This window comes from Vicugna pacos, chromosome 3 (genome assembly GCF_048564905.1).
Source record: "Vicugna pacos chromosome 3, VicPac4, whole genome shotgun sequence".
Lineage (NCBI taxonomy): Eukaryota > Metazoa > Chordata > Mammalia > Artiodactyla > Camelidae > Vicugna > Vicugna pacos.
The window spans coordinates 73,082,325-73,108,855 of NC_132989.1; the positions used below are offsets into that span (position 1 = coordinate 73,082,325).

The window sequence follows — 26,531 nt, forward strand, 5'->3', positions numbered from 1 at the left end:
GGCAATGAATAGGATTAAGTATTCAATGACACCCAGAGAAACATCAAAGAGAATCAAACCAGGGATTTCAGAATATCTAATAGATCTTCAAACCTATCAGTTTCTTTCAAGCTCTAAAAATGCATGGGTTGCAGGACCTGACAAATATTAATAATGGCATCCAAGGCCATTTCTGCTTGAATTCTCATAACCTGAAAGTTGGATTGGGAATGGGCAGAGCATGCAAGGCTTAATTGGAAATGTTTAAACAAAAAAGTGCCTAGAAACCTCAATATATTTAGAATAATACTTTGCTCATTAAGAAATTAATGAAGTGCCGACAATTATATCATCAAGACTTCAAGGACTCTTCAGAGAAAACAAAGCTAAGTAATGGCTTTTTTAAGTTGCAAAGACAGAAGCCAGGAAACGCTATGTTTGAACATTTGACCCATAAATTCTAAGGAAACTAAAAGAAAACAAAAGCTAGTTGGTAATGAATTCATTGAAGAGACAAACATTCAGAAATAGGGTGTGAATCACTCAAATTAGGGACATCAAGAGGCAAGTAGATTACAGTATTCCGGGTATTTTGCTGCCTTCTTAAACTTGTCTTTATTATTTTATTTGGGTTGGTATATTTATTATTTCCAATGTTATTGGATTTTTTTCTCAATTCTTTGTAACTTTTTAATGAAACTAATACATCAGGTTGTAATTCAATCTGGGAAATAAATAGACAATAAAATATTTTCTGTCATTTTAATAGTAAAATATATTTTTGGGGGATGGGAGAGGGAGTAGTAATAAACAAAGGAAATAAATTACATACTGCTGGTCCTAAATTATCCTTTCATAGTTTACTGTGTATCTCTTTATATTTAAAATTTTGAATTTTCTTTGTTTTCAAAAACTAATTGACAATGGAAATTTCTTTTAAACATTTCCGTATGCATTTCTGTCCCATAATTAAATCTACTGCTGACGTTATGTTCCACTACATAAATCAGATTTGTCCCTATTTCAAGAACCTTGCAAAATGTTTATAAAGCAATAATTGGTAAAAAAGATTAGCCAAATCATTGTTAGCAAAATAAAATCTGGTGAATGTCTAGTTGTTCAGATAATACCAGAGAGCTGAGAGCCAGTGCTTTGGCCATAAGGACATCAGACTTAAGTAGAACAATTCAGGCCTCTAATATTTCCAAATGCTCTGCCCATCTTTAACTCTGCATAACTTCTGGATTAAGTGGACAGCCAGCATGTTCTATCCTAAGTATGGTTGTCTCTTGATATCTGCGGGGTATTGGTTTCAGGATGCCCTACAGATACCAATATTCCCCAATGCTCAAGTCCTTTATATAAAATGGTGTGGGAGGGTCAGCCCTCCATATCCATAGGTGTGGAATCCATAGATATGAAGGGCTGACGGTGCAGTCCTTCTCGGCTGCTTTGTGGCGCTCAATGAAAAAAACCTGGCAATTATGACCGGAGGGGAGGAGTAGAAACTTTTAAACTCTCAAATTTTAAAAAGCCACATTTAGAAGTGTTATATTGGCTTTCATTTTCAAAGAGGACATGTTCTAGGGCAATTCCTCAGCCTGTTAAGTTACAGAGCTGCTGCTAATGCTGGCTGGCTAACCCTTCAGTGGGAACTCAGAGAACAGCGAGCTTGTCCTCTGTGGTTTGTTCTCATGAATTCTTCTTTCCGAGTAGCTCAGCCTGTAATGGAAAACAACAACAACAACAACAAATGAACATCTTTACAAAACAGGTGAGGATTATGCATGTGATAAACAGAAGAGGTTAAAAACAGGCTCATTCTTCCAGTCTATTGGCTGAATTAGCTTATTTCACTGGCTCCTTGGGTATCCTTTTGTAGTTTTTCTGTGAAAAAAACTCTTCGTATCTCTTAAAAAATCTGCTGTGTCCCCTATTCATTACTATGGATGTAATCTTAATCCACATTGCCTGATAAAGTGGAAGCCTATGATCCTTGCTACCTCCATTCCCTACCACTGTCCTGTGGATCCTGAAAGCTGTCTCTGAAATTCATCCTGGTCCTCTGTCCCTGCTGACAAAGTCTTGTTTCAGGCCAAGCAGCATTAACCTGAATTTGTGCGCTATTCTGTTGACTCTCTTCCTTTTCTTGATCTCTTTACTTGGTTCCTTGGAGGATCTGCGTTTAAAAGTTCTAGTGAAAAGGCATTCTGGACTGTCACTACTTAGGCTCCAATCTACCTCTCTAGCTTCCTCAGAGATATACTACTTACCTCTTTGTATCAGCCTCAAAGCATGGAAGAATTTGGGAGGAATTTAGGCTTTGGGGGCAGATCAGATGTCTAAATCTGACTCAGCATCTTATTCAATGAGTAACCATGGACCAGTTATTAACCATTTCATAAAGAGTTTTGGGTGCTGGGGGTCAGGGTTTCTATAATGAACAAAATAGACCAGGTCCCTGCTCTCATGGAGTGTATGGTCTAGTGGAATCACTAAGTACCATGTTTCTAATAGGCAAGTTGTGTCAGAGACCATTAGCTGCCTACCAAATATCCATTCCCCCACCTCCTAGATGGCAGTATGTTCTGCTGAAAAGACCAAAGTTCCCACATTCCCTTGCTGCTTGAGATGGTCAGTGGGATGTAACTGAAAGTCGCTGAGTGGAACTTCTGGGAAATCTATTTAAAATGGGGCTGACTCAGTGGGAAAACACTTCCATTTGCAATCTTCTCCTCCCTTTTTCTTCCTGGTTAGAATACAGATATGATGGTTGGAGATCCAGCAGCTATCTTGGACAGTGAAGCGGATTTGAAGATGGAAGTCATTTGCTATGGAGGGTAGAACACAATGATAGGAGACAACCAGGTTACTGATGACTGTGGAGCCTCCATATCAGGCTTGGATTGCTGTCTTTGGACTTCTATGGGAGAGAAAATACAGTAAGTCTCTATCTCATTCAAATTTTCTTGAATCTTCTGTTTGTGTAGTTGAACCCAAGCCTAAATTATAGACGATATAACTATACACAATCACCATTGAATGAGAGATTTGGAAATCACAACTTTAAGGTGTTAAGTAACAAATCACTTAACTGTAATCTTGATAATCATCTCTTGTTCTATTATCATTTAAAAATCACAGTGATGATGATAATGTCTAATAGTAAGATAATATTTATGTAAATAAATCTTGCCTTAACAAAATCTACCTTAAATCAATCCTCAAGCCATCTAAAAATTGAGAACAAACTTACAACAGTGTGTCTCATTCCTACTTCAAATTGGTCTTAGTTCTCTCTATGTAAATTCTGAGTTTTCATTTTTATTTCAGTTTCTGACTATGGCCCAGGAATTCCAGATACTTAACATACATGCCACTGCTGCCCAATCCTGTGTCCATGTCAGATATTAATTATTGATTATTACATTTTCTCTGTCACAGCATCATTTTCATAAACCCTTCTAAATGTAGTTCCAGGCAGCTCCTACTATTGGATCAGAATTGGCAGCAGACATACATTTATTGTAAGCCACTTTCAATAACTTTGAAAATGTTGAGCAGGGTTGAATATGACGTTAATTTTTTTCTTTAAATTGAAATAATAGTGAGGAGTTTTCTTTGAGTATCATCATAAACTAAAAGAACTTCTAGTTCATTGAGTGGACTTTGATTTTATATCTTAGGTTTTAAGGAAAGACAAATGGGGACATATTTTGCTTCTAGTAGTTCTGATATTAGTATATATTAGTGAGCTTTAGGGAGTAAGCAACATTTATTTGAGTACCTAGTGGTTTTTAAAATTTTATTTTTCATTTTTAAATTTTTTGAAGTATAGTTGATTTACAATATTGTGTTAGTTTCTGGTACCTAGCATAATGATTCAGTTATACATACATATTATTTTTCATTATAAGTTGTTGCAAGCTTTTGAATATAATTCCCTATGCCATACAGTAGGACCTTGTTGTCTATCTATTCTGTATATAGTAGTTTGTATCTGCTAATCCCAGACCCTTAATTTATCTCTCCCTTCCCCTCTAGTAACCATAGTTTATTTTCTATGTCAGTGAGTCTATTTCTGATTTATAAATAAGTTCATTTATATCATTTTTTTTAGGTTCCACATATAAGTCATAGCATATGGTATTTGTCTTTCTCTGTCTGACTTAAGTCGCTTAGAATGATTAATCTCTAGGTCCATCCATGTTGTTGCAGATGGTATTATTTCATTCTTTTTTATGGCTGAGTAGTATTTTATATATATTATATATATCTTCTTTATCCAGTCATCTGTTGATGGACATTTTGGTTGCTTCCGTGTCTTGGCTATTATAAATAGTGCTTCTATGAACACTGGGATGAGCACCTACTGTTTTTTAAAGCATTAAATAATGAAGATGTAGAGAGAAAGTGGGAAATACAGTGGTCTTTTCCCCCCAAGGATTTATAATCTAATAAGAGATATAGGATAAATCCAAAATTTTAAATGTACAGATATTAACAGTAACAGCTAATGGTGTGCCACAGATCTTCTGGGAAGAGAAACTTAAATTTCTAAATGCTACCTCTGTCATAATCATTGAAATAATAATAGCTAACACTGCATGAGGACTTCTATGTGATAGGGCCCGTATGCTATGGCTTTTCTATAGATAGTAGGGGCTGCATGGCTCATTCAGAGTCCTCCTTCCCAGGACCTCCCTCTAGACACACAAAGGTGGACTCACAGTGCCATGTGCCCTACATGACTGTTAGGGCCTCTCCTCATCCCATGATTGGTTTGCCCAGTTGATTGACCTGATCCAAGCTGAGCCAATGAAATTCCTCTCCTTGGAATCTGCATTGGAAATGAAGAGGCCAGGGGCTGTAACCACTGAAACTGAGCCACATATCTGCATGTTCCAGAAAGAATGGGCACCACTGCTAGTGCTGGGATCCCAGAATGGTACTAGTTCCTGCGCTCTCAGAAATTTACCAAGCTTGAAACCATTAAGAACTATAAGGATGTCAGTATGTGATATGAGCATTTTAACTCATGCTTTCTTCCCTTCCTTCTTGAACACTGAGGTACCCCAGTATTTCGATAAATACTCTACTTCTCTTCCTCACTTTCTTTTTCTTCTTCCCTTCTTCCTTCCTAGCCAGAATCAAATGCAAATCAGAATCAGATTTGCAATGAAATAACTTTTACTAATACAGATGTGTTATTTTCTTTCATTCTCACCATGATGCTAGGAGGAGATAGTGTGTCTCCAGTGGTCAAATAAGGACATGAAGGCTAGGCGAGACTACAGAATTTGATGCAAGATCACCCTCTGTTAGGTGGCAGAGCCAGGATGCAGTCCTAGCTAGACCTATGTGATTCTAGAGCCAGGATTTCAGGAAAATGTTTGGTCCTACAGGTGGTGAAGCAGCATTTTCCCATCCTTTATCTTCTAGAAGATCAATAGATTGCCTTCAGATAGCCATGGTTCTGGATACAGCATTATTGGAGCTCAGGAAAAGCAACTCCCTAAAATGTGCTTCATCTTTCTTTTTTGGCCTCACTGTCACTGGGGCACTTGCCTTCAAATACAGCAAAACCCATGCATGTGATAGCACGTAGTTTTTGCTGTATGTGATATAGCAGGTGATATCTTTGTGCTGTATTTGATAGAGCAGACAAAGATGATAGCAAAACCAATAATCTCTTCCATCAGTATCCTCTTTCTATAGTTTTCTTGACTATCCCCTAGACATGCCCTCTTCTTTCTTAAAATGTAGCTTAAGACATACTTCCAAGAAGATTTTCTTAATTGATTTTTTCCATACTTTAATTAAAAGTTTTTAACAGAGGTTGAAATGAAAGGGTAAAAAATGATGCTCATGCTGAAATCTTGATGCATTGTATCCTGGGTATCTTCCTTTTTTGGAGTGGGGTGTATCCTCCTTTGCCCCTCCAGGATTGGTTTCTCTGCCTGTTCTCTGGCCGGGGGGTTGACCTGCTTGGAACACAAAAGGGGGCTTCATTTCGTCTCGGCCAATGAGAGACGGGGAGCAGTAGTTTAGAGAGAGGAAGGAGATGGAGATTGAGGTATTATTCCCTCCTTCCTCCCTATGGGGGCACATCAGGCTGGCTGTTTCTCTGGACTAAAAGTCATTTCTTCTCTTACATTATGCTTCTCCTCACCACTTATTTTGGGTTCCAGTAGCTGCTCCTTCCCCTCTCTCCTGCAGCTCTAGGAGTGGTAGCAGCTCCACTGTTCCTTGCCTGGGGGTTCTGCACTATCCCTTACAGTTTCCTGTGTCCTGCCTGCTTCCTTAAATAGTCCCTCCTTGGATCCTCCTAACAGTGTACTTCTCTTTCCTGCTGGGCTCCTGAGTGATGCTAATTCCAAGTGTTTCTCCCAAATAGTCCTTCTTGTGGTCTCTTGTCCTGCACTTTCATTGACATGCAAACCTGTTCTGTGGTCGGTAGTCTCTGGAAGAGCCCAGTCATTCAAATCCAACCATTAAACGTGTTATTCAACAGGCAGTCACTCTGTAGATACATATCGTATTAGGCCAACCAGGAATCACAAATTCACTTTTAGAGAGAAGACAAGGTTGGTGAGTGTGATTTACAGAAGGCATTCGTTATACTCCCTTTCTACTCCTGCTCCCTTAATGGTATCACTGTGTGCATTTTCAGGGGACACCACATGTCTCTGTGTAAAAAAACCAGAGGAGCTGTAGATGGACAAGCACTTATTGGGTATGTTCTGAAAATCCCATTCAATTTAAGTTCCTCAGGCTACCTGGAAAAATATGCATGACTCTCAAATTTGAGGGCAAAATTAGACTTCCATCACAGAGCTCTCACCAAATTAGATGTCACAACTCATACCTAACATTTTTACAGTCATATTAGAACTGACCTGATAGTTAGAGGCTAACATGGCTTTTTTTTCTTCTATTTTTTTTCATACTTGCCAACCTACAGTTAAAAATCTGGATACTCAGAAGGTCAGACAAGATCGTCCTGTGGTAACTTCCTGTGCACAATGACTGTCTGAATTTAGTTCTGTTGCCCACAGTGGGGATAATTTGGTTGTCCATGAACATTGGATTCTGAGAAATGCTATTGATAATGAGACTCACTTATGATGATTTGATTACAATTTAGGGTATAGCTAGCTTGATGAAGACTTATTCAGATTTTGCAACTGAATAATTTACTTTCTCTATTAGGGAGAAAAATTCATGGCACAGTAAGCTGATTGAACCACAAACACAAATGCCCTGAATAGGGTAGAGAATTCATGCAGAAAATACACCAACAAGAAGTCATTGCTCTTTTGCTGACAAGGGTTGGAAGGTACACTTGATCATAGTACAGCAGATACTGCCTGGCCTGAGAACATGGGCTTCAGGAAGGAGTCAGACAGAGCTTAATTTTTTCCTGGCTGAAGTTCTTGCATATGCAGTAGAATTTCCCCTTAATTTATTACACAACATCATTTTCTCTGCATGCTATTTCTTCTGCCAGATCACCTTGTCTTCGTATGACTGTCTCAAAAGGCTGTTCCCAATTTCTAAAATCATATGTAGATCAGCATTCACAAATAGCCGTCTTCTGTCTTCCTCAGTATTGGGACCCACCTCTGGAGTCCTCACCAGGACAGTTGCTCTAAACAATTAAAGAAAAAGAAATGGAGATTTTAGAGATTCTGCTGGCTCAGAATTGAGAGGAAGGAAGATGTTTGGCAGGTCAGGCTTCCTTCAAGGTGACTCTGAGATGGTGACTCGGGTAGAGTATGTTTATGGGGGAGCGAGGGAAGCAGGATCAGGCAGAGGGATGCTGGGCTGTGATACAGCCACAACAGATGCTGCAGCCAGCCCCATGGTGAAGCTCTGGAGCTGAGCTGGCCTTGCAGAATCATCCCTGCTTGGGGCAAAGAGGCAAAGCTTTTATACTGTTGTGTACCCGTGAGAAAAGCTATTTCCCAGGCTGGCCCCAGGGAGTTGGGGGTGTGGCCTTGGGTTAGGCAGCTGTCTTCGGTTTAGGCAGCCACTGGTATGAGGGCTCAGCTGTGAGCTAGCAACATCCAACAATCAACACTGCCAGCAGCTGTGGGAATGAGTGCTTCCACCCTGAGGGGTGGTTAGCAGCATGACTGCTGGGAGCTGATCCCATTTGTTCCCTTTGGTCAAAGTCTCCTGTCTCTGCCTAGCTGCTCCAGTACTTAGCTAGGAATGTGAACAAGTAGAGAGCTATGGGGTTAGAAAATATTCTCTTTCTTTTTAAACTATGCAAGAATTTTCTAAGATGATCACTTTAAAGTGCAGATGATCTTTGTGTGTTCAAAATACAACTTGACCTACCAAGTATATTTTCATAAAGAGAACATTCCCGGGGACACCCCATTACGTAAGGCTGAATGCATGGGAATATGGACGCAGATTGTGAATATTTCACAGCGGTCTTCTCCAGAGGATTTTAGCTTCCAGTGAGGTCAACCGTACCCTTCTCCAGAGGTAGCTCAAAGTCTGGCCCGTGGAAAGTTACTGCTCTTGGATTAATAAAGTTGAAAATTCACTTTTTTGGGTTTTAACTATTTTTGAAAAAAATCTCACTTTTCTACCATAGAAAGTAAAAGCACAGAGGGCCTTTCCTTCAGAGGCAGCCTGGGGTTATGAAGTGAACATGGCTTTGGAGTCAGAAACCTGTTTCCCTAACCTGGGTCTCCTATCTGTTAGCTCTGTGACCCCCTAAACAAATTCCTTATCGTCTCTGGGTTCTAGTATCCTCAACTTATGAGATGAGTTGTGGTGAAGATTGGGTTAATAGACAAGAAAAGTCTTTGTAAATTGCCGTGTACAGCTCAAATGTCTTGTTACACTTGTTAGAGCTGGAAGAGAGCTGGCAAGTTCTCCAGTGGCCAGATGATCCACAGAGTCCCAGGGAGCACGGAGGACTCGCCTAAGGTTGCACATCTGGTTTGTGGCAGAGCTGGAGCCAGTCCCCAGCCCTCCTGACTCCCAGGCTAGTACTTTTCCATGACACAAGTCCGCCTCCAGCCTCTCTCCCCACCAGTCCTCTCCCTGCAGCATAGGGAGACTGTGCTGCTCCCTCCCACAGAACATTGAGAGGATTTCAGAATGGCGTATGTTTATCAAAGCTTTGAGTCTATAATCTGGAAACAAGATACTCTTCAAATCTGAAGAACTATTATTCAAAAATTGTTACCTTAGTCATTATGCTAAAATCCCCTTGGGCTATAGTAAAGAGGAGAGGAGCACAGCTTGTATTGATAATAGAATTACTGAGCACAAACAGCCATCTGTGTGTGTGTGTGTGTGTAGCAAGTTAGAGAGAGGGAGACAGGGAAAGAGAAGGAGAGAGAAGAGAGTCTCTTTAAAAAGCAAATAACCGTACAAGGTATTTTGTGTTATTCCCTATCCCCTTGATTTAATAAGTCTAAACTGAGCGTTCTTGTAATTCTCTTGCATCAGCGGATAAGCTCTCAGCATCCTCAAGTGCTGCAGGGCCTGCAGTTTTCTGCTTTTCTGTGGGTATTCATTTCCAAAATTTCATTAATATCCTACATGTGAGTCATTCACTCCCATGCAATCCATTTAAAACATCCAGCACACTCTGGGGGACAGAAGATGAAAGCTCAGAAAAGGCCAAGCCTATTCATTTGGTATGTTGAAGACTTGCCAACGTGAAATGGGAGAGGAGGCCTAGCAGGGTTCCCTCAAGGTAGCCAGCAGAAGATGTGGCAACATCTGATCCCCACCCACCTCCCCTCTCCAGGAGGGTGCCCTTTTATTTTGCTGTATGCTTCATGAGTGGGAGTCTGGGGGCAATACAATTGATGAGAGAGAACAGAGATGAGAAAAATTCCTTTAGCAGGATAATAAAAATGTTAAGTTGAATATTCTTAAGAAATAATTGCACAGGCCACGTATGTGCAGTCAGCTCTGATCAGGAATCAGAAGACTGGGATTCTAGTGCTGGCCTTGCCATCAGCTGGTCATGTGATCTGGGGTAAGTTTTTTAACCTCCCTGGGACCCCAACATCTTCAGTTATCAAATGAAGATCATGAAACTTGCTTTATTTATTGCACAATGAATGTAAAAGTGCTCAGGAATGTGTACAGCATTACATAAATATAAATTTATTTTATATATTAGCTATGAACTATATACCTGATTTCAATATGCTTCTCCTATATGATAGGCAAGCATGTAGCTTCTAAGGAGATCTTGGTGGCTGGCTCCCTTTGCCATTGAAAGCACAGAGCAATGCAGCAGTGCTGGCCTGTTTTCTCTTATTAAGAAGCAAGTCATCTAAGGGGTAAATTTGACAAATGAGCCTTATGGAAGCTTTCGAGCTATTGCCTGGAGAAGCACTAACATTGGAGTTGGCATCTGGGGCTGTCATGCTAAGCAGGCCAGGAGATGCCTCACAATGAGTTGTCACTAGAAGGTGGCACACTGTGGCCCTGTGGCATCACTCATTTCCAGCTATGATTACAAAAGCTAGTCAAATTTTCATCATTCTCTAGGAGTGCCAGCTTGAAAAAAAATCAGTGTGAAAAAATGCCTGAGGGATAGCTATCCTCTGCCTTTGGCCAAAGAGGGGTCCATACAGAGTCCTGCTGGCAGGGGTGGCTCCCATAAACGAGTTACTGCCTCAAGGAGCAGGTGGAGAAGAAGGAGGAGTGCATGGCTTTCATATACTTATTAGCAATTTTCTGTGTGGCATTTAAAATTGAGAAAGGAGTTAGATACAGCTCTAACACTCGGAAATTCATGCACTAGGTTGCGGCTCTTGGAAATATCATTACGTCAGCAGCATGGTGCTCTCTGCCTTCAAAATGGACTTAACTCTTTCTGAAGTGATTCTGTTCTTGGACCTGAATATTTTCTCTGTCCTCAAAATTCCTCTTGTGGGGAAGAGTCATGCTGCCCTATACATAAAAAATTCAGCAAATTGTTGAAGAACTTCCAGGGACTGAATACATCAATACATGAGAGTTGGATTTGGTTGTATTGACGTTTGGTGGTTGAGGTTCTTTCCTTAAGCTCTTCAGCACCTAGCAGAATTGCTTCATTTGTTACATTGGAGGAAGAAAATGGAGACTGACCTACAGAGGCACAGCTAACTTAACCTTGGAGAGAAGGGGGAATTCATGACCTTGGCATGGAGTTAGGTCCAAGGAGAAATGCAAATCTTTTCTGATTCAAATCATTTTGTGATGTGGTATCTCTCAGACTCTAGGAGCCTGGATTCCTTCAAATCTGTCTTTAATTAGCTCTATAAGGAGAAAATTCCAGGATTAGAGGCTGTAGAGAAAGTGAAAATTGGAGACAGAGGCAAAGTGAATTGTAGATTTAAGGTAACTGGGGTAAGGGCTTGATCCAAGTTAAAATCCTAATTCTATCATTTATTAGCTCAGGGACCTGGGAAAAATCACCGTTACTTGTCTGAGCCTTAAGTCTACCTGGAAAAAAATGCAGATAACTGTAGCTGCCTTCTCCACTAACACCACCCATATCGCAGTTGTTAGGATGGATGTGAAGTTTTTTGCAAACTATAAAGCACAATGCTGTTAGGACTGGGCATATATTGCTCGTGTATGTGCATATGAATATCCGTAAGTGAATACAAGATGAGTATTTTGTTCAGGTGTGGGTTTGAAGTTTCCATTTTAATTTTCCATTTTGTTTGCTAATGGGGCAGATTGGATGTAAGCATGTCAGGGAAGGGATGCCGCCTGTGATGTTTATGGCAGGGTAGACCATCAGCCAATCTGTACTCCCCCGTGGATCAGAAATCTACAATTACAGAAATTATGCCTCAGTTAGACTTTGTCCTCAGATGGGTGTCACATTGGCCTTCAGAGAGAGACAGGTGGGCCTGTGACAAGGCCTCAAGTGACAAAGGTCTGTTGCAATAGAAGAATGTCAAAGCCACAGAGGGGACTCAACATTGCTTTTTTACTCCTAGAAAGTCCCATGATGGTTTAACATATTTTCCCTCATATCTGCCTGGCCTGACAAAGCCTTATCTGATCTTAAAAAACATTTTCAAGAACTATTTTAGGGTTTTGTTTTGATTTGTTCTTGGATAAGATTCTTAGGGGGAAGAAATTTTCAGTTTTTTCTTTTCTTTTTAAAACAGGCATTTTTACATGAAAATCTTCTTGAATTAAAGGGCCAGTCTCTAACAGGGAAAGATCACTTTGCTCTGCAATGGTCATCGTGGAACTAGTCAGCCTTTGTATGCAAAAAAAAGAAAAAAAGAAAAAAAAATTGTTTTCCCTTCCACTTTGAGGAAACTATCAGATTCCATCTCCACAGTATTAGGCCATTTTCACTCAGTATGACTTTCAAGCACAAGAGATACTGAAGGCATTGAATAAACTTCCCACTGGCATTGCCCTAAAACTGTATCGCTAACCCTGGGAGCTAAAGCAGTTGATATTAAACAACAGACCAAATGTAAAGACAGCCTACTGTGTTTCCATGAAAAAAGTACCCTCAGGTTTTCTTGTGAAGTTCAAGAGCAATGAAGGCTTAGAAATGTTTCCCAAGAGCATTTTTAAGAGAAAGAGAGACTTAGAAGCTGAATTCTGTGGCAATAAGTATTAATAGTGTACAGTTATACGTTGTGTGGCATCCTTAATCCAGAGAACTCAGTGAACCCAAATATTAAAGACTCACCAATTTCTTCCTCCTTATGTCTTTAAATTCATTTAATTCATAGGTTTTGTGTAGTTTCCTATCAGCTTTTGGATCTGGATGGAGGTGGTGGTGGTGAGGGGGTCACTGTGTCGCCACCTTTGGACATGCTTATTAGTTGAGATGGAACTCAGATTCAAAGAATCCTTCTTTCTGAAAGTCATACTGAGGTGGGTTTTTTTGTGGAACAAAGACTAGAGGTCTATTGGCAACAAACCCTGCTTTGTTGATCTAAGCTCCTGATGGTCTTTTTCAAAAGTATATTTCTGTACAGTAGTAGGTTACTTGAATCAATAGAGCTTTCACTTGCTCTTCTCTTTCACTTTTGCTCTTGTGGTAACCAGAGTTCTTGGTTCTTGACCCTCATCAATGAGAATGAAATAAGGCAGTGAAGGACCGGGAGGTTGGTTTCTCCACATAGTTCTACTGGGCTTTGATTCGTGACTGGAAAATCACTGGCTTCTGGTTAACCTGAGTTTTTGCATCTTCCCTTTTAACTGAATATTGCTCCCTTTATTCAACCTGTAGATGTCTGTAGTAAATAAAATCATTGTCTGTAATGACACAATAAAGCAGGAGATAAACACTTTGAAAATGTAACCTGTAGCTCTTAAAAAGTGCAGTGAATTGTCTGTCAGCAATAAATTAATATCTTGCAATTTTAGTAGGAGAAAAAAAGGTTAGCCTCTATTTTGCTGACTAAGTTCCTTGCCCCTACCATCTTGTAATTAAGGATGTTCAGAACGTTCTCATTTCAGCATTAGTGTACATTGAGTATCACATACCAAGAATTACATCAGGTGAAGAGCTAAGGCTTCATTCTAATATCATGAAGAGGCCAGGGGGAAAATGGGACCTGACAAGCCATCTGCACTCAGCCCCAACGAATCTGCACCCACACCTCAGTGGGAGATACTCTTGACCGTAGGGCATCTCTGACCCCTTGCCTTGGGGCAAATGAAAACCGAAGCACTATCTACACTTTTCAATGTGCTCAACATACTCTAAGCTCATGGATAATCACCATGCTGCATGAATTTTGTAACTAGCCTGTAAAATTTGGCCAACTTTGAGAGTGGTGGCTGGTCTTGGTTCAGTGATAACTACTCCAGCTGTGGTTATAAATCAAGGGGAGGTTGTTAAAGAGCCTCTATCAGAGGCTGGCTACTTGAAGCTCTTTGTCTGGAGACTACAGAGAAACAGATGCCAATAGCTGAACCTGTTCTGTTCAGGGTAGGATGCTAGCTTCAGACATTCCTCTCAATTCCAGTCTCAAGCTCCATCCTTCTCCCTGTTGTTTCCTTCCAGTGTGTCAGTCTATGTTCCTTCCCCATGACAAGACTGCCTTGGTTTGTAAAGAACATAACATTCTGCCACCGTGAATAAAGTCATTATGGTTGTTTTGAATTCCAGAGCATTTGATTGATGTGGCTGTTGGTATAAGCAACAGCTTCTCCTCTGTGAAATAAATTCCCAGTCCCCCTTTGGAAACTGACTCATAGCAGAGCTGTGACACAGAAGTGTGAGAGCTAGAGGTGAAAAGTGGTATCTCCAGTTAAAATTGGAGATGATACTTAGAAATCATTATTTGAAACCCTGAAAAAAAAGAGCATCACCTACTGACTCACTGGTCCTATTTCCTTAGGACTTTCAATTCAGAGTGATATAATTTACCTATAATTATCGAAACATTTTTGGTGTTTTACCTTATCAACAGAAATCAGCATCATGATAATTCAAGACCATATATAAAATTCATATAATTTTGTAAATGATGTAATAGTCTATTAAAATGAATCCTAAAACCAAAGAAAAAAATCCAAGGGAAATAACAAAGAGAAATAGATTGGCAGCATAAGGACCTCTTATTTCATTTTTTAAAGAGGAACACCTAAGCTATTTTGATTTGATTTTTACCTTTCAGTGAAGGCAACAATGCTGTCTGAAACTTGGAAAGCCATTGTTAGAAAATTGAAACAAAACAAAATAAAACAACAGAAAATAGAATTAGGATCAACTCTTCACAAAGTCTGTTACCCTCTATAAGAGCCAAATGTAACTTTGAAACTTGATGCCAATGCCCAAGTGGTCCAAGTTACTGCCTTTGCTCTTTTTAATAAGTCGGCTGATCATGGAGCTAATAATAAATATAATTGAAAATCACTGTTGGATCCTTTGAAGTTTGCTGCCGTTTTGTGGAAGAATGTAAAAAAAAAATCCCGAGGAAAACTTCAAGCAATACTTTAAATATTCAGAATCAACAATCATGCTGTTAGATTTACCTCAAGAAGTTCATAGTGATTATGAAATATAATATTAACTCAAGAAAGCACTCTAATTTCCCATCTGTAATAAATGTCACCAGGGCAGTCATTGTCTTAATTACTGAATTTCTGCCTGGCTTTAACTGAATTTAATTTTTTATTCTGAAACAAATATGTGACCAGAACAAAGTACCCAGATTAATCAGCTATTGTCAGTCAGTTTCATCTATGACTTTGGAAATGATGCCACTAAGACAAAGTGGTTCTTTAGTAGAAACAATGTCATTCTGCCCAGACTTTCATTTTAGGAGAGTGCTTCTGCAGTGAATTAATAGTCCCTGGAAATGGTGCAGAGCTACAATAACAGCTTTCTGGTTTTGATTATAAGGCAGAATGATTTCTGGTTTTCTGTAATATTTGCATTGTGAATGGGATTCCATTTTTTCTCATTTAGATGCAGTGATCAGGTGAGAGAAACCTGAGCCTATTCCATCAAAGCTCTGTGCTGTGGCCAGAATACAAATCACTTGATTCCGGTTCCTTAAGAAATACAGCTTATTTTAAAACAGAGAGAGTATTCGGGCAATGAACAAATGAGAATTTGAGATAGTGTTCAAGAAATCATGCGCATTTGAACTGAAGTCACTGTGTATTGCTCTGGGTTTCATGGTAGCTAACTACGTATCTTTCTGCAAAATGCTTTCATAGCATTCTCCTAGGGTGTTGAAATTTGAAAATAAGGGTAAAAAATAAATACAGCTCAAACAGAGGTGGAGTGGTGGGATATTATCCTAAGCCATTGACGTATTCATTACTCCAAGGAGATGGCCAATTGGGATAAGAAGGATCAAAGCCCTTTGTGTTCAGCAGACAGAGGTGTGAAGAGAGAGAAAAATGGAGTGGTGAGTTCTAATCTCCCTTCAAACCTGGGAAAATCACTGAAGTGCCTTTCTTTTATTTAATTTTCATTCCCTGAAAATAGGATGATGATGATGTGTACCTAATCATGAGGCTGATCAAAATCTTCGGAAAGGGCTTCTTCAAAGAGATGATCCACCATGTTTAATTAGCTCAAGGCTGAACTAGACTTTCTTCAAAGTAGAGTGAAACCTCTTATTTCATTATTGTTGTTTATATTTTCAGTCAATTAGTGCCTTTTCCAAACCCCTGGCATTTCCTATGTAGAAAGATTTTTTATGCCAGTTTGGCTTCACATTGAACAACACTAATTCCTCTCCCATGTGACTGTCCTAAAAATATTTGAAACAGCTGTCATGATTCTTCTCTCCAGGCTAAACAACTCTAGTTCCTCACAGGCCATGGTTTCAAGTGCTCTTGTTGTCTTAGGCTCTCCTAGCTGGACAGGTTTAAGTTTACAAAATTCTTTTCTAACAGTGAGAGATTGGGAGCAGAATACCAGGCTTATGTCAGTCATGTTAAATCTGGCAAGCATTGTTGCTTCACGGATTCAGACTACCATGGCTCTTTAAAGACAGCTGAAGTTGAATCAGTTATTTTTGGAGGCCACATCAGATCACTGGCTCATGTTGAACTTGGAGTCAATTTAAACCACAAGTTTTTTCACACATGCTCCTGCTAAGCCACTATGTGTGTGTATAGCTATATATAGTTATTATCTGTTGAGTGCTTATTATGGGCAAGGCAATGTGCTAAATGCTTTGCATCTTCTGCATCTCATTTAATCTTCACATCAACCCAACGACATAGTAAGTATCCTTAGTCCATATTGTGAGTAGGCTGAGGCTCACATGAGTAGAGACTTGCCTAAAGAGGTTGACTCCAAAGCAGGCACTCCTAAACTTGATGCTATTTGGCCTTCTGTACTGGCATGATGTTTTTGTTGCTAACCTTTCTTGGAGGGAGGATACAGAGGCTCTAACATCAAAGAGCAGAACCATTAAATATAAATCAGGTTAGATCTACCCTTCTTTTTAGTCTGCTGAGATCTTTTTGGATCCTGGTCTTGTCCCTCAATATATTGCCATTCCCTTAAAGGTTCATGCCACTCATGGATTTCATCAGCTGCCGTCACTACTCTCATTTAAGTCATTGCTTCAAAAAATAGAACCGGGCCAAAGACAGAGCCTCTCAGCTCACACTAGAGCCTCCATCATGTTGGCCTTGATCACCAATCTGATCAAGTTACAAATCCATGATACTGTGACTCAGCTCACATTTTTTTCATCTTGTCCATCATGAAGACCTTCTACATCCTTTGCTAGAACTCAAGTGCAAAATTTCTAAGGCATGCTTTTAATGAGGCTAGCATTACTGCCACAGAGAGCAAGAAGGAGTGGTCTGGCAAGATTTGTTCATTGTGAATCTGTTATTTTATTTTTTTAACTTTTTTTTATTGAATTATAGTCATTTTACAATGTTGTGTCAAATTCCAGTGTAGAGCACAATTTTTCAGTTATACATGAACATACATGCGTTCATTGTCACATTCTCTTTCACTGTGAGCCACCAAAAGATCCTGTATATATTTCCCTGTGCTACACAGTACAATCTTGTTTATCGGTTCTACATTTTGAAATCCCAGTCTGTCCCTTCCCACTTCCCATCCCCCTGGCAACCACAAGTTTGTATTCTATGTCTATGAGTCTGTTTCTGTTTTGTATTTATGTTTTTGTTTTTGTTTTTGTTTTTGTTTTTTTAGATTCCGCATATGAGCGATCTCATATGGTATTTTTCTTTCTCTTTCTGGCTTACTTCACTTAGAATGACATTCTCCAGTAATATCCATGTTGCTGCAAATGGCGTTATGTTTTTGGTTTTTATGGCTGAATAGTATTCCATTGTATAAATATACCATATCTTCTTTATCCAGTCATCTGTTGATGGACATTTAGGCTGTTTTCATGTCTTGGCTATTATAAATAGTGCTGCTATGAACATTGGGTAGACTTACCATTTGACCCAGGAATCCCACTCCTGGGCATATATCCAGAAGGAACCCTACTTCAATCTGTGTTATTTTTAACTGATCACCATTTCCTGTGCTAAGGAACCATGGTCCAGCCCTAACTCTCCATTCTAGATTCTGGTCTAGGACTGATATCAGTATCACCTCTTTCCAGTTTACAGCATCAGCCTTCTCATCTTTGAAAGTTTGTTCTACATGCAACCATGTTTAGTTTTCCTATCTTTGAAAAGAAACATTAGTGACAGTGGTTGGGTGCACTCTTGGACAAGTTGTTTTCATATCTTGGAAGGCATTTTTTCTTGGTAAGGAGATTTGAACACATTTAAGACACCTTACCATATTTGTTGAACCCTTTTTCAGGCTAAATATAATTTTATTTTACAAAGGAAACAAAAATAAAATGATATTCAAGTGGTTTTGTAGGATCTTCCACTCCATGATCTGCATTTTATTACTTTTAAGCTATTGAGATACCTTTGTCCATAACACATTATTACTTCTCAGTTTGGGATCTGCTTTTAAAACTGGTGTTCCAAGGTGTGTACACAACCTTCTGATGTGAAATGAAGATAGTAATATAGGCTGTACCAGTATCCTAGGAAAGCAATAGATTAGGAGATAGAACTCATACTATACTGGATATTTGTAATCTTTAGCATACAGTATAACTCAGCTGAATGGAGAGAATAGAACTTTAATTTTTTGGTAATTAAGTGCCAAATCCTTATGCTAACTTGAGTCTGATATAAAAATTTAAATTGTTTCTCTAGGAAATAATGTAATTGGAATAAAGACAGTCTCTGAAGGTTGCTTTCACATTTTCTTGCTTCTTTCCCCAAGGTGACATTCCAGTGTCATGACAGCCTTGTGCAAAGATGGAATGACTGGCCTCAGGCTGGTTCTCTGTTTACATTGTCTCCTTCTTGATTGGGATCTAAAGTGATGGGCTGGGAACACTTGGCTTTTGGCTTTCTGTGTGCAGTAGTGGCCTCCAAAGCTGCTATATGTGACCAGTGAACTTGTGATCCATTCTTTTGGTTTGTCTGTGCTCCCAAGAAAGATAAGCTATCTCTCTCAATGACTCAACTTTCTTTCAGCTCTCACAGGAAGCAGACTCTAGGATTTCTGTGACTTCTCCATCCAATACCCTGGGCTGGTGGTTCATCTCAGCCTCTGCTTCTAGGTCAGCTTGTCCCATCACAGTGGACCTCATGGCTGATTCTCAATTAAATATTCATCCCACACAGGAGCTGGGGTTAGCTCAGGAGTGCCAGTTAGACCTTCTCTCCGTGTGCTCATGCATTTTAACCTCTATTCCCAGAATCCAGTGTGGGAACTGAGTGAAGATAACCTTGCCCTTGGTGTTCCCTGCATGTATTTAACACCCCCACTTCTGTAGGCCAAGGCTCCCAGAAAAGTCATGAACAGGTCTCACTGTTTACTCATCTGTCTTCTCTCAGCTCTCCTCTGCTCCCTTTCCAATCTCTCCAAGACAGGAAAAGAGCTGGCATTTCTTTGGTTTCTCTATCAGTATGATCTATTTCTTTCTAGTTCCACATAAGCTATAATGGTAGGTGTTAGTATCTCCTCCTTGTGGTAGTAATTCTTTCTCTCTGAGCTGAGTCTATAGAGTTTAGTTGTTGATAGGCTGAGGGGACGACAGAATTTGAACAATTTTGTCTCAAGGCAATGAATGGCCAGACTTTCAAAGCTGTCACCCTGCTGCTTATTCTTATGATATATATGTTGTATATATGTATATATAACATATATGTTATATATATCACATATATTATATGTAACTATATATGTTATATATACACAATATATATAACTCTATATCTATATCTATATATGCATGTATATCTGTCTGTCTGTATTACAACTTGTTTAAAGGTCTATTCCCTTGGGTGAATACACAAAGCTTCCTTTCTGTGACCCTATCTGGTCTCTCTAATGAAGTGCCTGGCGCCAAATGAATGGAACACTTGGGTTGTACCCCTCTTCATTTCTGGAGAACTGCCTTCATTTATTTAGGTATAGACAGCAATAACTGTTACACAAGGAAACAGGAAGTTACAATATCTTTTCTTCTGGATGTTAAAAAAAATGTGTTTTGCTCTCATAAGAATTTACAGTGAATGACTATGCTGCTTTAGGGAAATATATTTTGGATTCTGATGGTTCACTTTCATAAGCCCTAACAACGTGCATTTGATTAAAGAGGAAATGGCTGTGGGTCAGGGCAGGATGATGGGTTTGAAGTTAGAAAGGCTGAATCCTCAACCATTGGTAGTAACTTGCTGGGTTGACTCAAGCCAGTTGCTTCATCACTGCCTGCCTTATTTTCCTGTGTCTAAAGGGAGATAAGAAATGCTTACAGAGTTAACACTTGCAAAGTAAGATGACACCAGGAAAGGAAGTAACTGCAAGTTGCCCACGCTTTGCCCCTGTCACTTTTGACCTCTTTTCCATATATACTTTGCCAGTTGCCTCTAAAAATATAAATCCGCTGGTTCCACAATTCTAGAACCATGTGACTGTAATCTAACTCCTGGACCAAGCAGAGAAAGTGAAAATATTCCTCTCACTCTCCTGCCCTCCCATCAATGACACAGCGGGTAAGCAAGACCAAAATTGAGGGAGAGAAACTCCTAGATGATGAAATTGACTTGTCTCCACAAAATAGTGGGAAGATTTGTCCATATATATTTATACACACACATACATATTTTACAACGTATATACTCTGATTATTTCTTTTTAATTTTTAAAATTTGTGCTTGGTCTACATGTAAGGATAGAGAAATGGGAATTTTTTTTCTATTATTTACAAAACAGTATCAACCCTTCGGGTCTTTTGAATTACTGCCTCCTTCCAGCAGTCTGGGTCACTGTCATTTAGGGTCACTTCTAGCACCTGGAACAACATCCTTGTGAGGCTGGGATTCTACCTTTAGCTGAAAGTGAACAGGGAGACCCGAGCTCCATCCTGGAACTCAGCAGCCTCTCAGTTCACCTTAGAACTGGCCTGAAGTCACTCTCAGTGCACTTGTCAACAGATCTGACCTCTGGAGGAAATGGAGTCTGACTTCCGTTGAAGTAAGAATTTAAACATTGACAATGACCCCATGTTACACTAGGCTGAAACAAAATCTCAGGAGCCAATGTAGGTACCAAAGATATCTCTTTTCTCTAAGAAGAGAGGGTAGTTCCCCGCTTCTCACCTTTAGGTAAAGTCAGCCCATAAACCGCAGCTCATGATGCAAGTTGATGTGGTAACAGCCCAAATGCCCTCAGCTTCCAGTCTATTCACAGGGACATTATGATGTGTGGTTGGTGTAAGCCTGTCCTTTTTATGTGTCTCTCCATGCTCTGTTGTTTTTGATTGATTACGGAAAGGAGGAAGAATTTGCTAAATGCATGCATTCATATTTTTCTCCTTCAGCTTGTATCATTCTGACTCACTTCTCCCAACTCACAGAAAGGTCTTTCCAATTCATTTCCATCTGTAAGCTGGAGACCCAGGAGAGCCAGTAGTGTAGTTTGAAAGCCTGAAAGCCGGAGAACCGATGGGATAGATTCCAGTCTGGGTCTGAAATCCTGAGAATCAGGAATGCTGAGGGCAGGAGAAAATCGATGTCCTTGCTCAGTAGTGAGGCAGAGAGTGAATTCATCCTTCCTCCTCCTTTTGGTTTACTGATTTTTAATGGGTTGGGTGATACCCACCCACACTGGGGTGGGCCATCTGCTTTACTCAGTTCACCAATTCAGATGCTAATCTCTTCTGAAAGTACCTTCACCAACACACTCAGAAATAACGTTTAACCAGCTATCCGAGCATCCCATGACCAGTTAGATTGACATTTAAGAGTAATCATCACACCATTTCCACAGGGGAACAACATTTTTGTTTGATTTGAAAGAAAATATTCTCTGGATAAATTCTTTTCAAAATTCAGCACCAAATATACCGGTAACACGATTTACTTACAATTTGGCATAATCCACCCATGTGTGAATCCACACATGTTAATCAACTCTAGTAACCTTTTTCAAATCTTGTTTAATTAATACTATATATGTCCTTTGATCACCTTAGTAGCAAGGTTAGAATCTTAAAGCAAAGGTAGTTTTATTTTTTGGAGAATGCAGAAAGGAATTGGGGGAAGGAATTTGGTGCCAGGAGGGTCCCCATGATTGTTCAATGATTAGTGCTGTTCCATTAGCAGGTACAAATCTAAGGGACATTGACTCTGCTGTTGGGCCAACTGACATCCTTCAGAGTCCCCCATTTCTGGGCTGTCAGATGTCTACCTGTGATCCCACAACTGATAAAGTACATTCTTTACTGGGCATATTTCCCCTAACAAACTAATAGCCCTAGGTAATAATGTCAAAGCTCAGGCAGGCTTGTTTCAACCCACCTTACTAGAGTCATAAACCCACTGCCCTTCATGAACCCTAAACCTCTTAACTCACCTACAACCAATCAGAGCCTTGTGCACAAGCTTATCAGGCACCTTGTGACCCTACCTTACAAAACACCCCAATAACTGGCCCTTGGTGCTCACACAGGCGCCTCTTGTCTGTGTGACCAGCTGTTGTCTGTGACAGCATACCCCGGTCAACTCCTTTCTATTCCTAAACTCTATCTCTGGTAAATTCTTTTACCAACTTGTGTGTCACTGGCTCACCGACCGGCCGCCGCTTTGTGTCCACAGCATCTACCCATCCTTCAATCCCCAGGGATAGGATTCATTTCACTGACCTGGCACATAATGCAGGCTCAGTTTGCTTCTTGAGTGAATAAAGGAAGGGTAGTGCTGACATGCTTGGACTTGACCTGTCCATCCCCTCCTGGACTCGCCCCACCCATTTCCCAATCTTAAGGCTCAATAACTTATTTACTCAAAATAGGAGGGAAAAAAGAGTGGGTATAGTTAATTTAATGAGTTAATGACCAAAGCTCAGATACTATGCCATGGCTAAACACCTTAGTGACAATTTATGAAGCTTGAATCCTAGTGACCAGCCCTTTTCCACTTGTGAGCAGCATTAGCTTGAACCACATATTGGGGATCAATGATTCTTCACACTTATAGGAACCCTGGGCTGGGAAATACTTGATTCTAACAATGGTGAAGCAGATTCAATAGGTTGTAGCATGGTATAGATTTTCCTTTGTTGTGTCTCTTTTCTAAAGTTACAGAATAACTATTTTAGGCTTAAATATATTCACCAGCCATTTAGTACTCTTCGACACATTGCATATTTAATGTTCCACTTTACTGCCTGCTGAAAGAAATAAATGCATAACAAAATGCTTTGAAAATGCTTAATTTTTCAACTGTTGATTTAGTGTGTAACGGTTCAATAAGGTGGTGAATTGCCTTGGTCTACAACTACTGAAAAATAGAAAAATTACCCACACTGGTATGTTAAATCTGTGAATATTAAGTTTGTCAATGTAATTTATGACACGGCAGGTAATATACCGGTAATTTGCATACTAATTGCCATGGTGGAAGCCAAACGACTTTAATTCAGTAAATTAGTCTGCCTAAGCAGAAGCCAGCAATTGCCTCTGTGTTGGGGAGAGCAATGAAGCTTATTTAGGAGGGAGAAAATGGAGCTCTGGCCAGGTCTTTCAGGGCTATAGAGGCCCCCTGCTGGCAGGCAGGCCACATGGCTGCGAAGCCAACCAGCCTTGCTGAGAGCTTACTGTCTGCTTCTCAGAGCCAAAGCCCAGTGGATTTTCCAAGCGATTCAAATTCAGAAAACAGAAGACTGAAGTCAAAGCAGATCACTCTCCATAAAAGCAATACATATCTGTGTGTCTGCAACAGAAACAAATAAAAAACTGAAGTCATAAAAATAATCCATTCTGGCTTCCTAAAAGAGGTTATTTTAATGATAGGCACATATTCCTTAATTCTTTTGAAAACAGGTTTGATTTTCTTTTTAAAAAAAGAGTGTGTCTGGAGAGTTATAGAAGAATCAAATGATATTTAAATGCTAAGGGAGCCAAATACCTACAAAAAGATGTTCAGCCTCCTCAATAACAATGAAAAAGCAAATCAAAACACTGAAGTGTACAATTTTGTAATTTTAGGAAAACTAAAATGATTGAAAGCTTTTTTATTGTCACAGGCATGGGGAAATGAGCGTGTTATAAATTGGCATAACCTTTTAGGTGGGCAGTGTGGTAATAGCTGCAAAATTTTAAAATGCACATATGCCTTGACTCACCAATCCACCCCAGGAAGTGAATCCTATAGAAATACAAATGTATAACATGAACTGTATGAAATTACTGTGATCAACCATTTTGATATACAAAAACAGTAATTTAAAATGAGTCAGCCTAATACAAGGGTGTTCACTGTAGCATCTTGTAATGATGACAGTTTGGAAAAAGCCTAAATATATAGCAGTAGGAAACTGGTTAAACAAATGGCGGTACGTATCTTATGAAGCTTTTAAAAAGCATGAGGTAGAGCTAATCTACACTGAAAAGGAGAGGTGACCATGGAATATTAAGTAAACAGACCAAGTTGAGTGACATTATGCATTATCCCATTTTTGTTTTTAAAAAGTATTTGTGTGTATATATGTGTATATTGATTTGTGTATAATGTGGGTAGAGAAAAAGATTGGACCTAGCATTCAGCCATGGCTACCTTTAGAGAGTGGCACTCGGGATGGAGTCTGGATAGAGGCCTCTTCTTTTAACTATTTGTATTGTTTGAATTTGACACAGCCAATGTGTCCTTTTTATGGTTAAAAAAAAAAACCACAAAAGACGATGATGAAAATAAAACATGAAAGCCATGGGGGATTTACCCAATTAAAAAGAGTACTTTGTGAACTAAGTTAATATTCAGTAATATAGTATTTACTCTGTTTGGCATGTTAAGATTTTTACATATTAAACATTTTGTAAAAAGTGGGGTGCACTTACATGTTGTGCGTGTGTAAGTGTATATAACGAGTGGGAATAAAAATTAGGATAAATGTCGTATTAAAAGTAGTGGTATGCAAACTAACTAAGCTCATCGGCTTCAAGAGTACCCAGTGCCAAATCAGCTACTTGCTATAATCATTTTAGAAGACAGAACTCGTGAGGGCTTGAAAAGTCACGTGAGAGCGTGAAAGTCAAGGATGAACAACTGGACTAGATCACTAATTGAAGACACTATTTTATCCTCCAACTTTTTTTGCTATTAGTGCTTTACTGAGGCATAATTTACATACAGGAAACCTCAAGAATCTTAAGTGTAAATTTTGATGAAGTTTGATGACCTTATTCAGGAATTTGCTGGTAGGCTGGCTCTCTAGGAAAAAATGAAAGCCCGATTTGTAACTTTTGTTGATTTTCATGGTTTAAATACTCCCACCATGGCTGATTTCAAGCTAGCAATGATTTAACAACCAGCTCACAAAATCATCCTGATTAAGAATTGCCTCTTAGGAACGTGAGAGCCAGACCCAGACTCAGCCCACTGCTGCATGTATTCAGCCATGTAACCACCACCCAAGTCAAGATGCAGAACGTTTTCATCACCCCAGACCTCATGGCCCTTTCCAGTTAATCTACCCTTCATCCTGCCCTAGACAACCACAAAGTCAGCTTTTATTGCCAAAAATTAGTTTTGAACTTCATATAAATGACACTACAGAGAATATTCTTTTTGTTTGGGGCTTTTTTGCTCAACTTAATATTTTTGAACTTCATCTATGTTGTTGCAAAAGACATTATTTTAAAATCATTGTGGTTTCCTGTGAATCTGTTATCTGTGTCCTTTATGGATCTTTGATCCATTACTGAAAGAGGATCTGCAGTTTATAATAGTTTTCCTCCTTTAAAACTCCTCTTTCTTATTTACTTCCTCTAGTTTCTCAGTGTGTTATGTTGGACATACTGCACATAGGATATAAGAGAAAGGAGAATCTACGCTTCTTAAATATTTCTAAATTTTATATCTCACATTTTATTAAAATGAGAACTGAGTGGGAAAAAAATCATGGACTATCCTCGACATTGTTCCTCATTTGATTTCTCTCTTTATGGGGTGTGTGTGTGTGTGTGTGTGTGTGTGTGTGTGTGTATGTACGTGTTTCAGGGAGGGGAGCGGGATGTGAATCTCTGAATATGGTTACAGCAAAGCCTGGCCACAAGATAGTATGTACCATCCAGACTCAAACCTAGAAACAGCCTGACTTTGTCCCACCAGCTGGGATGTTTTCCATGGCAACACCCCAGTCTCATCATAAAGACAGAAGCCAGAGGCTAGGGATAAAGGCCTGTAATGTCCAAGCAGAGGCCTCGGGGGCTGAATACAGAAACTTCTCTGATAAATTGAAGAGTTTGATGGCCACGATGCTGTACACTGTCACTAAGAATTTCTATGACACATTTCATAGTGTTTTAAAGTCATTTCCTCAAGATTTTCCAAAAGAGCCATTTCCAGCTCTCCTAAATATTGTTTTAACCAATCAGAAGAGAAACAATGGGATTTTGAACCAGTGGTCATTTCAAATTAGCTGTTCCCAGTGGGAACCCACCCGCTAAGTTCTGATCAACATTTATTTAAATGTGTCACTTGGGGTTAGGCGAAAATTG

At 39.5% G+C, this 26,531-nt stretch overlaps 1 protein-coding gene across 1 annotated transcript in view; it reads left to right on the forward strand.

Annotated features, from left to right (window-relative positions):
• Window positions 1–26,531, forward strand: part of ZNF366 (zinc finger protein 366) — a 269,574-nt gene that overhangs the window by 99,208 nt on the left and 143,835 nt on the right. Inside the window, exon 4 of the mRNA XM_072958546.1 lies at window positions 2,737–2,921. Within this exon, the coding sequence (XP_072814647.1) occupies window positions 2,855–2,921 (67 nt within the window). The 5' untranslated portion in view covers window positions 2,737–2,854. The remainder of the gene's footprint in view (window positions 1–2,736; window positions 2,922–26,531) is intronic.